The 15,434-nt window shown below is 31.4% G+C and overlaps 2 protein-coding genes across 3 annotated transcripts in view; one reads left to right on the plus strand and one right to left on the minus strand.

Moving 5' to 3' along the window:
* Positions 1-9,134: 9,134 nt before the first annotated feature.
* Positions 9,135-11,140, minus strand: LOC140921111 (uncharacterized). The gene is made up of 3 exons (XM_073370988.1): positions 11,053-11,140; positions 9,638-9,791; positions 9,135-9,306 (listed from the first exon to the last, which is right to left on the minus strand). Exons 1-3 carry the CDS (start codon positions 11,138-11,140, stop codon positions 9,135-9,137), a joined length of 414 nt encoding a protein of 137 aa, XP_073227089.1.
* A 2,716-nt stretch (positions 11,141-13,856) lies between these two features.
* Positions 13,857-15,434, plus strand: part of LOC101506792 (lysine-specific demethylase JMJ18-like) — a 9,283-nt gene continuing 7,705 nt past the window's right edge. The window contains exons 1-4 of one of the 2 annotated variants that reach the window (XM_004488151.4): positions 13,857-14,112; positions 14,300-14,387; positions 14,902-14,973; positions 15,415-15,432. In XM_004488151.4, the coding sequence (XP_004488208.1) occupies positions 14,346-14,387; positions 14,902-14,973; positions 15,415-15,432 (132 nt within the window). In that variant the 5' untranslated portion in view covers positions 13,857-14,112; positions 14,300-14,345. The remainder of the gene's footprint in view (positions 14,113-14,299; positions 14,388-14,901; positions 14,974-15,414; positions 15,433-15,434) is intronic. The other variant, XM_004488152.4, reaches the window with a different exon arrangement.

Genomic DNA, 15,434 nt, shown 5'->3' on the forward strand with positions numbered 1-15,434 from the left:
GGTAGTTAAATTCAATGAAAGCGCATGTGTTTTACAGCGCTTGTGAAAAAAGCGCTGTAATAGGTAGTTAAATTCAATGAAAGCGCATGTATTTTACAGCGCTTGTGAAAAAAGCGTTGTAACTGATACGCGAAAGCGCTTCCTTTTACAGCGCTTTTTTGACAAGCGCTGTAAAATCCTTATAACGTGATGCGCAAACGTTATATGACCTACTACAGCGCTTGTTTTACAGCGCTTTACATAAAAAGCGCTGTAATAGGTTCCGTTATTTTTAAAATATAATTACAACAGCGCTTGTGTTTAGAAAGCGCTTTAAAATGGGCGCTGTTAAATGTCATTTCTGGCGTAGTGAGTGTTTGGGAGATTATTTTGACATAGACTAATTGGAAATTGTTTATATATGTGTTAGGACTTGCATATTAAATTTTGTGACCCTCCTATGATCCTATATACTATGACAGTGTGTGCCGGAAAAATTATGTGCATAATCCAAAAACTCATGATTTTTCAGTAATTTTTTGTTTTTATTTTTGACAAAATTAAAATATGGCACTGAACATATGTGTAGTAAATTATACTACAAACCAAGTTCGTTTAATATGGTAGAAAAATTTCTACTTTAAATAGCATAATTATTGATAAATTCTGCATTTTATGTGTATGTTTTAGTTTATTTCGAGGGATGAATAAGTTCTTGATTTAGAATGATTATTTCTAGTCTTAAAAAGTTATTTGATACTTGTATGTTTCTTAAGTTAAGTGCTAATTGTGTGAATAAAGTAGATAACGAATAATTACATGAGTATAACTATTGAAATAATAATAAAAAAGTTTTTATGATATATAAGAGAATAAGGTATTATAATAAATAATAAATTTTCCGAAAGAAATAATATTATGAATTCCTTAAAATAAATCTTTATAATCGAAAATCTTTGATAATCAAAATATTTAAAACTTAACATTTAATAATTAATCATGACATAAAATACAATGTAGAGATTATGTCTGCTCATTCTTGATCAACTAACTTAATCTAAGGAATTTATACTTCTCAAAGGAGATAAGGCTTCTCCGATGTCAACGGTCTCAGTATCTGAAAACAATACTTAAATCTCAGTGAATAATACACATAACTTTAAAACAAATATTGTTATCAGTCGGCATGATAATTCTTCCAAAAATATTCTTTAGAAATATACATGATATAACTAAGATTTTTCTATAATAACCAATTACTTCCAATAATTAATAAAAAATCATCCAATTAAATTAATGATAATTCACATCTATAATAATCAAATAAATTCAATATACACATTTATTCTGTAGAAAATAAATAAATCAATTCAATGATGTATCATCGCTATATGGAGATATACTACTTCGGCGAAGTAGGTATTATATCATCATGTCAAGCACAAACTATCTAGTGTGGAGTACAAGACTCGTCCGTGTGGAGTTTAAAATTCATCTATAAGTGAGATACAAATCATCCGTGTGGAGTTTAAAACTCATTTTATAGAGTTTAAAATTCATCTATATGTGGAGTACAATATCCATCTATATGGAGCACATAATTCATCCGATTAAATAACTGTAGAGTACAAGACCCATATTCATATGGAGCATACACTACAAAATAATTCATTTTTTTTAACAATCGTCCTCATAAAATCATATTTACGATATAATATTTCACTTGAATATATAATAACAACAACTATTCAAGAACATATAATAAAAAAAATCTTTTAAAGAATACATATTCAAACAATCATAAAAAAAATGGTAATTCAACAAACAACGTAGTAAATAAATTAATTCATAATCTATTATTGCAGTTCATAAAATCTCAATTTTAATAGAGTTAGGTTTTCGACAAAATATATTTTTATAAGAAAATACCATTCAAAATATCTAACTCTTTTTCCATCCCAAATTTCCAAAAATAAATGTATCGTGAAAGTTTAAAGAGTGTGATTATTCACCTCTGGAAATGTTTTTTGATAAAAAAAAGTATGTTAATCCCTATTGCATCCGCAACCATACTTTTACTCCTTTTTATTTTTGTATAGTTCTATGTATTGAATTTTTAATTAAGTGTTTTTTTGTATCTATTTATATTTAAATATTTATAAAATAATTTGAATATGTATCCTATATTTGTTTCACTAAACTCTTTGTTGTTACAACAAAAAAAAAAAAAAGTTCATGTTGAATTCATTTAGGATCGCATGCTTGGTTATATTTGACTCCTTACTAATAAATAATTAGATAACAAAAGGTTGTTAATAATTTTGTTTGTTATTATCTATTTCACACAAATCTTTAACAAACTTCCTATTAGTCTTTAACAAGCAAAATAACTCACCAGTGTTATCTTATTTTAAGTAAATTGGTTATTTACAACAACAACAACAATAATAATAATAATAATAATAATAATAATAATAATAATAATAATAATAATAATAATAATAATAATAATAATAATAATAATAATAATAATAATAATAATAATATAATCATAATAATCTATAAATTAGAATATTTTAAATTTTAAAATTCTAATTTTGTTTAGTCCTTTAATTTAAGATATTACATTTTCTCTTCTCCTTAAAGAAATTCCATCCCCGAAATTTATGTCAAGCTGAATAAAACCAAAACGACCCAATTGGTGCAAATATAAAGAAGCTTATGTACTTGCACCAACGAGATTTGGATACTTTTGTGTGACTTCTTCCTCTAATTCTAAAGTAGCTTTCTCTGGCGTATAGGTTTAAGCTTAAAGATTAAATTATCTTTCAATTGGACTGACTTAGAAGCTATCACTTGTAAATTATCCGACACATATACTCGGAGTTGAGAAACATGAAATACTTCATGAATGTTAGATAAATGTGAATGAAGAGCTAATTGATAAGCAACTTACCAACCTCTTTTTAGAATTTGGAAAGGACCTTTAAAATGAGAGTTTAACTTTTTGACTTTCATTGACCTTCTCACCATAGTCTTAGAAGTGCCTCTCAAGAACACATGTGCCCCTTTTTGAAAACCCAATGATTTTCTTCTCCTGTCAGCATAATTATTTTGCCTACTTTGTGTTGTACGCATCCTTTCCATAATCAATTGAATTCTAACAGTTGTCTCTTGCACTAAATTAGGTCATAACAAAGACTTCTCACCAACTTCACACAAACACAAAGGAGATCTACAATTTCCTCCATAAAGAGCCTCATATAGTGCCATACCTATGCTAGAGTGATAATTATTGTTATAAGAAAATTTTGATAAAGGTAAATACTTAACCCAACTCCCATTTCATGTAGAACACAAGCTCTAAGCATATCCTCAAGAGTTTGAATAGTCCTATTTGTTTGAATAATACCAAAAGCTTTCCAAAATCTAGAGGTAAATCGTGGGTCCTATATGATACTATAGAGGTATGTACATCGTGTAATTTTACTATCTCCTTAATGTAGAGCTCAACTAGTCTATCTAAACTATAAGTTGCTTTAATTGGTAGAAAATGAGTTGATTTGGTCAATCGGTCAACTATCGCCCAAATGGCATCACAACTCATATACATCTTAGGCAAATCCATCACAAAATCCATAGATATCTGTTAACACAAAATCTCTCTAAATTGTTTTAATGATGATAAAATTATTTCAAAGATTATGATTATGCTTATTATCTAATTTGTGCTCTTAACTGTATCTAAGTTAGAAAACAGTTTCTTCATCACCTTGATGAAAATAAGTATATTTAACACAATCTGACATGTCCTCTAAGCTAGAGGATAAACAAGCAGAGGATAAACCTTTAATCTCTAAGATAGAGAATATACAATATCATAGAAAAGATGAATCCACGACAAAATAAAATGAAGATAAATTTGTACCTTAAGAAAAATAGTAAAAGCAGAAACAATTCAAGAGGATCTAAGACAGAGGATGGACAATGAAAGGATAAACTTTTGGTTCCATTCATCCTCATACATAGGGAATGTTCAAAAGTACCATAGTACGAAAAAGTGTTGTACTTGACAAGAAAGACAAGACACTACAACTCTTAGAAAAGGAAAAATCCCAAAGTGCAAGTCATGTCCTAACTTATGGAAAGACCAAACCTCCTATCCAAGGATGGACTGCAAACTCGTCTTCCTAAGCTCATGCATTGCAAGGACAACTGAATGACACTTTTATAAATTAAATTAATAACCATGGACATTTAAACAAATCTCCAACAGTCACTATATACTTTTCCTCATGGATGGAGATTCATAACCTCTATAAAACGAAGAGAACTCTTCAACATTCAACACAACAACTACTCATACAAAAGAGAATCATTCAAAGCTAAGAAGAGTTATCTCATCTTCTCTTTGCTCTTTCTATAGTATTTAACTATAATCTTGAGAGCATCCTCTTAGAAAGTTTTTGCAAAACAGAAAGAATCAAACTCTTATTTCAAATCACTAAATCTGTATATTCTAAGTTCATATAAACTTGGTAATAGTTGTAAATAAAAAAGAAAGATAGTGTAAGCTTAGTGAGGCTGGAAAAGAAAAGATCCATTTAGAGGACAAGTCATTTTTTGAACTATAGTGAAACTCACAAGTTTGTGAAGAACTGGACGTAACCCATTTTGGGTGAACCAGTATAAATTTATGTGTCATTTTTATATGCTTTTAGTTTTTTTTGTTTCATACATTCATCCTCATATAATTTTCTTTTCATCCTCTCATACATGATACAGTTTTAAAACAGTCCGCTAGAAAATTTTAAACCAACAATATGTCTATACAATCCCTCTTCTAGTGATATTTCAGTTACTTCAATATCCTCTCCCATTTCCACTCAGGAATTTCTAAAGGTGGCAACAATCTTAAAGACTTTTGGTGTTCAATCTTAACCTTCTAACACACTATACATTTAGACACAAAGTTAGCTACATCCTTTTTCATTCTTGGCCGCCAGTACATTTTTCTCAAATCCTGATACATTTTATTTATTCTTGGGTCTATCGTTAACTTACTATTATGAACTTCCTCTAAAATCTTATCCCTAAGGCTCTATTTCTTAAGAACAAAGATCTTATCCTTAAACAACACTAAACCATCACAAGATAAGGTATAACCTTTTCAATTTTTTTTCCTCTTCAAAATTATTTGTTCCAGCTGTGCTTTTCCATTTCAGTTGTGCGTCGACTATTCTACTGCAACCCACCACCACAGACTGTCGCGCAATCCTCCAGCAAACACAATGACATTATTCTTTTCCATTTTGACTCCTTATCCGCATGTGAGACCTATGTGCCTCCACCAACCCCGCGTGAGATACATCTGGCCACCAATTTCTCAACGTCAGCCATCACTCAGGGCCTTACGGCATATTCCAGGGTCTTTTTCAACTTCTGGTAATTTTTCAACATCTTTTCTTCTCTTTCCCCTCATGTTGATCATCGTGTTAAACATCAGATTTGTTGTTGCCTCTTGTTCTGTGTTCAGTTTCACTACGGTTCCATTGACCCCGTGCGAAAAATTGGTAGGTGCTGCCTATTACGTAGGACGAGCAGCTGCCATTGAACTTCGGTTTCAAGGACAAGGTCAAAAAGACCATTTGCTAAAATAGTCCAAGGATGTCGCTGCCAAGGATCAAGATAATTGGAAACAGATTGATGCCTCTCTATGCAACATTATTTGGTTTTCAATCGATGTCAAACTTCCATCTCTATTTCGGTCATTTAAAACATGTTATGATTTTTGGGCAAAGGAGTAGAAGACATACTCCAATGACGTTAATTGTTTATACATTGTAGTCTCTAATCTTATTTCCATGAAGAAACAAGAAATGGATATGCAAAGCTACATATGTAAGCTTGATAGTTTTATTGTTTTCTTTGATGCACTTATGCCCTATACTGATAGTGCTGAAACACATGCTAAACAACATGGAAAATTCTTTATGGTTCTGGCCGTTGCGAGTCTTACACCAGATCTTGATTCAATTCGCAACCAAATTCTATCTAGTGCAACTGTTCCCTCATATGAAACTGTTTGTGAACAACTATTGCGTCTTCGGCCTCTTCAGCTCCTGCTCCACCCCTTGCTTCTCTCAATGTGTCAGCTAAATCTACTGCACTTATCTCTAATTCTTATCAATGAGGTGGTAGAGGAGGACGTGGACATAATCATGGTCGAACTCGATGCAACTATTGCAACCATTTTTGCCATGCTGAAGCACAATGTCGCACAAAAGCTAATCAACTGCAACCCAGAGTCGCCAATGTTGCTCAAATTGAGGCCTTTGACACAAGTGATCAAGTCACGCTTTCTACCACAAAATATAATGAATACATCAAGCTAAAGGCGCAAATGCAAACTACCGCACAAGTTGCCTTTGTTGTTCATACGGTAATCATATTGTCTTTGTTACATAATTTTCTCCACTTGGATCTTGAATACTTCACTCAGGCGCCTCTGATCATATGTCTGGTAATAAATTTATTTTCTCATGTTTGACTTATATGAACACACTACCTAGTATTACTTTGGCTAATGGGTCTTAAACCAAATGTCATGGTATTGGTCGAGCAAATCCCCTACCCACACTCTTTATGGACTTTATGCTTTATGTCCCTGGGTTTCCATTTAACTTAATATCCATCAGTAAACTCACTTGTACCCTACCTTACTCTGTTACATTTGCTAATGGTTATGTTCTTGTGCAAGATTAGAGTATTGGGACGAAGATTGGAGTAGGGCATGAGTCACAAGGCTTATATTACCTTTTCGCACCTACAATGCCAATTGCATGTTTCGCTGTCAAGTCTCCACATATTATCCATCAACGTTTGGGCCATCGTATCCTTCAAAAGTTGCTTCTTATGGTTATGAGTCTGTCAAAAGTGTCTACTTTAGAGTGTGAGTCATGTCAGTTTGGGAAACATACTAGGAGTTTATTTCCTGACAGAATTAATAAAAGAGATGCATCTCCTTTTGCTTTAGCACATTATGATATTTGGGGTACGAGTTGTGTTGTTTCATTTTTGGGTTTTCAATATTTTGTTACTTTTATTGATGATTTTTTTCGATACACTTGGATACTTTTAATGAAAAACCGCACAAATGTTTTCTCAAATTTTTAAACTTTTTGCTCATAAATAAACACAATTTGGTACTCAGATAAAAATAATGCAAAGTGATAACACTCGTGAATATTTGTCTACGTCTTTTCAATCTTTTTTGACTTCACAGGGTATCCTCTATCAAACTTTGTGTGCTCACACACCTCAACAAAACGGTGTCGCTGAGAGAAAGAACCGACACTAAGTGGAAATGGCTCGTACCATGCTCATTTACAATAATGTACCTCCTCGTTTTTTGGGAGATGCAATTCTCACATCTTGCTACTTAATCAACCACATGCCTTCCTCTGTACTTGAAAACAAGGTACCACATTCTATTTTATTTCCTCAACAACATATGTATACCCTACCACTCCGCATCTTCGGGTGCACATGTTTTGTTCATGACCTTACTCCAAGGGAAATATAAGTTGGCTGCAAAATCCCATAAGTGTCTTTTTCTCGGCTATAAGAGTATGGTATGACTAGATGTGAACCTGATTACTTGGTTTTCTTCTTGCACTCTTCACCAACCACTTGCATCTATTTGCTTGTCTATGTTGACGACATCATCATCACAGGTAATTACCATGTTGGCATTCATCAGGTCAAACAACATTTGTCTCAAAACTTTCAGATTAAAGATTTGGGGCTGCTAAAATATTTTTTGGTGATTGAGGTTGCTCAATCTAAGACAGGTATATCAATTACTCAGCGGAAAGATACCCTTGATATACTTGAAGAAACAAGTATGCTTGATTTTCGCCGTGTGATACTCCTATGGATCCCAATGTCAAGCTCCTACCAGGTCAGGGGGAGCCATCGGTAGATATCAATGAATTGTTGGCAAACTTGATTATCCTACAATAATTAGACATGATATTACATTTGTTGTAAGTGTAGTCAGTCAATTTCTGAATGCTCCATGTGATAGTCATTGGAATGATGTGATTCATATTCTTAGGATTACTTTATGAAGACAAGGGTAACACCGAAGTTGTTGGCTACTCTAATGCTGATTGGGTAGAGTCACCATCAGATAGAAGATCCACTTCTAGGTATTGTGTCCTTGTTTGAGGTAATCTGATATTGTGGCGGAGCAAGAAGCAAAACATAGTCACAAGATCGAGTGCAGAAGCAGAATATCGTGTTATGGCTGCAACGACTTGTGAACTTACATGGGTAAAACAATTACTCAAATAACTCAAGTTAGGTGATGTCAATGTAATGAAACTAATTTGAGATAACCAAGTTTCATTTCATATTGATTCAAATCCGGTCTTCCCTGAGAGAAAAAAGCACATCGAGGTCTGCTGTCATTTTGTAAGAGACATAGTTCTTTCTGGAGAAATCGCAACTAATTTTGTTGGTTCAAATGATCAATTGGCTGACATATTCCCTAAGTCACTTAGGCATCCTCGAGTTGAATCTATATGTAACAAGCTTGGTGCATATGATATGTGTGCTCCAGCTTGAGGAGGAGTGTTAGAATTCAAAGTATGATTTATTATTCTTTGATTATACACTTTCCTAGGTTCATTGGTAGAACTTCTAGTCAAATACAAGTTCCTAGTATTTGAATGTAATTATTGTAACCTCATTATAAATAGAAGATGTGTGATCTTGTTTGAGACATACAAGAAACACATAAAATATATTTTATAGTATAATGCTTCTTATCCACAAGAGACTGCAGTACTTTTATCTAATAATTGTTCTGTTTTTATTATCCCACTCAAGTTACTTTTGATTCTAGCCTATTCAGATTCAAGCTTAAAGCATTAAGGGACACATCCAAACTCATATCTCTAAACTCCTCTATAGGTTTGTCTCTGTACCATCATACAAGCCACATGTAATGATTTTCTACTTAGAGCATCAACCACTACATTAGCTTTTTCAGGGTGATATTTCAACTCAAAATCGTAGTCCTTAAGAAACTCCATTCACCTTCTTTGTCTCATATTTAATTCTTTTTTATCAAACAAATACTTAAGACTCTAATGATCGCTAAAAACCTCAAAATTCGCTTCATGCAAGTAATGCCTACAAATCTTAAGAGCAAAGACTACAGCTACAAATTCAAGATCATGGGTTGGATAATTCGTCTCGTGTGACCTAATTTGTCTAGATGCATAAGCTACAAATTTTCCTTCTTGCATTAAACACATCCTAAACCATTTTTAGAAGCGTCACAATAAACCACAAAATTCATGGATGGATTTGGTATAATTAAAAAAGGTGCTGAAATTAATCATCTCTTAAGCTCTTGGAAATTATCCTCACACTCTTGGTCTCACACAAAATTATTCCTTTTTCTAGTCAGCTTGGTGAGAGATAAGGCTAGACTAGAAAACATCTCTATAAATTTCCTATAGTAACCCGCCAATCCTAGAAAAGTCCTTACTTCAGTCACTGATTTAGGCTAGGGCCAACTTCATATTGCATCTACCTTATTAGAGTCAACTGCTACTCCTTTACTAGAGATGGTATGTCCTAAAACCTCACATCATCAAGCCAAAACTCACATTTCTCAGGTTTTGCATACAATTTATTATCTCTCAAAACTTGTAATACTATCCTCACGTGTTTCTCATGATCACCCAAGCTCATAGAGTAGATTGGAATATCATCAATGAACATCACCACAAACTTATCTAAGAAAGATTTAAAAATTCAATTCATATAATCCAAAAAAATAGCAGGGGAATTGGTAACTCTAAAAGGAATCAGTACATACTCATAGTGTCTGTATGTTGTCATAATAGTTGTCTTAGGAATATCTTCACGATTGACCCTAATTTGATGGTACCCAGACCTCAAGTGTATCTTAGAAAATATCGAAGATCTACTCAATTGATCTAAGAGGTTATATATCCTAGGCAATGAATATTTATTCTTGATTCAATTTTCTATAGTCTACACACAACCTCATACTCCCATCTTTCTTTTTCACTAAAAGTACCAGTGCTCCCCATGGTGACACGTTAGGCATAACGAATCCTTTTTCTAATAAATCTTCCAATTTTTTTTTGGGTTCATCCAACTCTAGTGTTGACATCATATAAGGTGCTATTGACACTGGACCACACACTAACACTAAATCAATTGAAAATTCTAGTTCTCCATTTGGGGTAAGCTAAAGACATATTTAGGAAATACATCAGAAAACTCACAAACTACATGCATCATCAAAGTTAAATTATCCTCAACCTTTACCTTTGGAGAAAATATGAGTATGTATCCTTGACCTGCTCAACTAAATACTTATGGCAAGCTAAAACAAACATGAAACACTCAAACAAAGATCAATCAATAGTTGTAAGTTGGGATTGTCCTCCATTCTTGCAACATCAAGAAAAATGCCCAACCTTTCCACATGTAAGACATGTAATTTGTGCTATAGGACACAATTGATCTTCATGATTGAATCCACATTATTCACATATCTTACTCTTACTAGTTGAAGCTTATCTTTACTTGTCCTTTGAAGTTATGGGTAAAAGGTATAGATTCTTATGAAATATATTGTCCTTACTATATAATTTCTTTCCACCAGAGATAAACTTCTCCTTCGGTTTCTCAGCTTCCAACGCTTACATCTTTTTCTCAACCACCCTAGACTTGTTTACCAAGGTTGGGTAGTCACAGATCCTTAAAATTTCAATTAAATATATGCATCTCAGGCTTAAGTCCTTACTCAAAATTGATTGCCTTCAACTCATCTTGACGATTGTCCCTAAGATAGCAAGAGTATCTTGATATTGCATCAAAATTTGGCGACATATTCTACAACTGACATATCTCCATGAAGAAATTTTGTTTCCTTTTGAATACGAACATTGTGGGGAATATACTTGTCTAGAAATAACTATTTAAACATATCACAAGTAAAAGAAACTCATTTTGTTAGCATACCTCCTCTAGTACAATTCCACCAATGCTCAACATTAGACTCTAACATATAAGCGAAGAGGTCCACTTTCTTAGTGTCAGCACAATACATGATTCTAAAGATCTTCTCTAACTTTAACAATTACTCTTGTGCCTCGATTATACCATAACTGCCTAAAAAATGTGGTGGATTGTTCTTTCAAAATTCAAAAAGTCCAACATATTAAGGGTCTATGATTGTTATCGATCTGACATTGGGTCCACTCAAATGGAGGAGTCTTCGTCTATTCTCCATGGTTGCAACTATCAAGCTGAAAGCCTCAACAACTGCTTCATTCGTCCTACTCTTGTTACCCATCATAAATATGCACACCACCAATCAAACATTGGATTGTCCAGGCCCAATATCCAACATAATAGCATACACACTTTATGACTATAACGAGCAATCCTATAAGCCCAAGTTTTGATTTTTGTTTTTAAAAAAATAATAATATAAATAAAGTAAAGTAAATCGACACCATAGCCAAATTTAGATTCCACCTAGCTCTGATACCAAATACAACGCATAATTACGTGCGTACAACAATTGATGTGATAACGAAAAAGTTTTCATGTTATATAAGAGAATAAGGTACTATAATAAATAATGAATTGCCCGAAAGAAATAATGTTATGAATTCCTTAAAATAAATCCTTACAACTGAAAATCTTTAATTATCCAAATATTCAAAATTGTGCATTTAATAACTAATCCTGAAATAAAATACAATGTAGACACTATATCTACTTATTCTTGATCTACTAACCTAATCTACGGAAATTAATCTTCTTGAAGCATTTTTGATAAAAAAAAAAAAAGTTTTAATCGTTATTGCAATTATAACTGTACTTTTGCTCCTTTTTATTTTAGTATAGTTCTCTATATTGAGTTTTTAATTTAATATTTTTCTTTGTATCTATTTATATTTAAATATTTATAAGATAATTTGACTAGACATCCTATATTTGTGCTACTAAACTCTTGGTTGTTATAAATAAAACTGAGTATATATTGAATTCATTTAGGATCGGTTATTTGTTTAGTTTTGTTTGACTACTTAATAGTAGATAATTAGATAACAAAAGGTTGCTATGGTAGCTTATGTTAGAGTGTTATTATCTATTTCACATAAACTTTTAACAAATAAAACAAATTCCTTTTTATGTTGGTATAGTTCTCTATATTGAGTTCTTTAATTTAGTATTTTTCTTCTTTGTATCTATCTATATTTAAATATTTATAAAATAATTTAACTATGCATCCTATATTTGCTCTACTAAACTCTTGGTTGTTATAAATAAAATGAGTACATATTGAATTTATTTAGGATAAACTATTTGTTATTTTTTGTTTGACTATTTATTAGTAGATAATTAGATAACGTTGTTAATATAGATGTTATTATCTATTTCACATAAACCTTTAACAAAAAAAAAACAAATTTTCTAATATGAGCATCTCCAACGGTAAACTCAACATGGAGTTCATTAGATGGAGTCGGATGTGCCACATCATCTTGGAGCACCGCATCCATTTTATACTCCAATTTATACTCCAACGGTGAACTCAACCGGAGTTTATTAAATAAGACCCACTAACTATTATAAATTTATTATTATTAATAAATTAATAAAAAAAAGTAATGATTATAATTTTATTATTATTAAATCGTGAAAGTATCGTTCCTTCCTGAGAGCACCGTGATGACATCGTGACACAACTCCTATAGTGAACTCACTAAGAACTGAAAGTTACGTAACTACACGCTGACAGACGAACTCATTTGGCTACCGTTGAAAATGCTGTTATGATAACTTGTTATTATTGTTTCATGTAAACCTTTACAAACAAAACAAACTCCTTATTATTACTTAATAAGTATACGAGAAACAAAAATAGTAGATATTTAGATTATGATGGCTCCTATTATTACTTTATAAGTCTCTAACAAACAAAAATAATAGATAATTAGATTATGACGACTTTGCTTGATATTATCTATTTCACATAAACCTTTAACAACTAAAATAACTTCTTATTATTACTTTACATGTCTCTAACAAACAAAACAACTTACCATTGTTGCTTATTTTAACAAAGTGGTTATTGATAACAATTAGAGTATTATTATTAATAATAATAATAATAATAATAATAATAATAATAATCTATAAATTAGAAATTAGAAATTTTAATTAATCAAATAAAGTGTAAAGTGTGATAAAAATTAAAGGCTAAATTACATTTGTGGTCCCTTAACTTAATTTTAGGTAACGTTTTAGTCCTTTATCTTTTTTTTCCCGATTTAGTCCTTTATTCCTAACAATGTCAAATAAAGTATGAAAATATGAGTTTATTTGAAGATTTGCATTACGAATTTGATGAAATTTGTATTATATTGAAGAATACAATTAATTTTATGAGTTTTGATTGAACTTTTTTTTGAATTTTTGTATAAAAAATGATAACATTGTTGAAATTTTAAAACATAAAATATTAAATTGTCACTTAAAATTAAAATAAAGGACCAAGTCGAAAAAAAAAAAGATAAAGGACTAAAACGTTACCTGAAATTAAGTTAAGGGATTTAGCCAAAATTAAAAGAGTGTATCACTAATTTTCAATAAAAAAAAATAGAAACTAGTATTTATTTTCATCTAGATTTCCATCCTATTTTTTTTCTATTTAATATAATAATTTAATTAATCGAGTATCTTATTCCACATGTCAAAATAAATTAAAGTTTTTTACCCAGTCAATTCTTGTTTCTAATTTTCGCGTTTAATTACGTTCTTTTAAGTTAAGCCACTATTTGATATTTCGAGCATTAGGTTCCAAAATTCATGAGATTTATTTTCACAATTTTGTGTGTGGCAATTTCTAGGTAATTTGTTAGAGGGGTCTCACACAATTTTGCACACACATGCAAATTGAATTTGCATTTAGGTTTTCTTCACTGTGTTAATTTCTTTTACAAATTTTCATCCTTTTATACGCAATCACAACGTAGAAAGTAGCCAAACTCTCTTTTGCTGCATTGGGTATGTATTATAATTTCTGCATTTGTTTCTTTTTCGCAAAAAATAAATAAAAAAGTAATTCTATTTTGTTGTTTTTAAGGTTTCTTTTATGGACAGTTATTTTGCTAAAAGAGAAGTAGAAAACGGTTTCTTGGTTTGTGTCTTTTTTGATCAATTTGTGAACTTTGATGATTATGTTTTGTTGCAGGCATAGATAATTATTCAATTCAATTCTTCCATAATCATTCGTTTGAATGGAACAGTTGAAATTGGATGCAAATTCTGAGGCCAAAGAGGTTAGATTTTTCAAACCCTAACAATGTATGATTATACATGTATGGAATTTTAAATATCTATGTAATCTTCTTTTGTGTGTGAATCTTCAATCATCTGTTTTTGTGGATCAAATTGATGATGATGTTGTTATTGTTGTTCATGGAATTGAGAAAGTTGTTGCCACTTTGCTTATAACATTGTATCTATACTTTTTGGTTTATTTGATGAGCTTCTTTGTAAACCCTTGATTTTTTCCTTCATGGGGTTTGAAAAGTTTTGAAATTGTTCATGTGTAATGTGGCTTTGATTATATTTTTGGAATAACCTAGATATGCGATATTGGTATCACTGAATTAGGTCCTCGCTTTCATATTTTAGATTCAAGCTCGATATTTTCTTGTGTTTAGCATCCATCTTTGTTTCCTTTGATGGAATCGATTTCTAGTCCGAACTCTGAAGTGATTTGTGTAGCAGCTAGCAACCACTAAATTAATTTAACAGTAAATTAATTTAGAGTTCTTACATATTTTTCAGGATGGTCCTTCTCGGAACAAGTCAAAAAATAACAATGCAGTTAAATCTTCTGATAGTTTGAGAAGTAAGAAGGTATGTTGTCAGGTCTTCTGTTTTGATAGCACGCGTGAACAACACTTTGTATTTTTCTTTTTGCTCTTCTTTTGAACAAGTATAGCAACAATTTATTTGATAATTGAATGAATTATCATTTAATACCTGGAGTTTAAATATTTTTTTCCAGTTTACTTCTCTCTTCCAATCCTCAAGTTATATAAACTTGCATCGTATTGTGGTTCAAAATAATGAGCAATTAATTCTTGAATCATCTAAATCCAATTTTGTTTGAAGCATAATAAAGATATAAAGATATATAATAAAGTCAATGACTATATTCACTTTTTAAACACTTTTATTTTATAGTATAGAAAAAGTAAGTGGAAGCTATAGTAAATGATATGTACACTAAGAGATATATGCTCTTGTCTATTCTTTTTTTCTTATGTTGAATTGCTGTTGTTTGTCATGTTGCAGATATCAGCTAGATGGGATCC

This window comes from Cicer arietinum, chromosome 1, assembly GCF_000331145.2.
Source record: "Cicer arietinum cultivar CDC Frontier isolate Library 1 chromosome 1, Cicar.CDCFrontier_v2.0, whole genome shotgun sequence".
Classification (NCBI taxonomy): Eukaryota; Viridiplantae; Streptophyta; class Magnoliopsida; order Fabales; family Fabaceae; genus Cicer; species Cicer arietinum.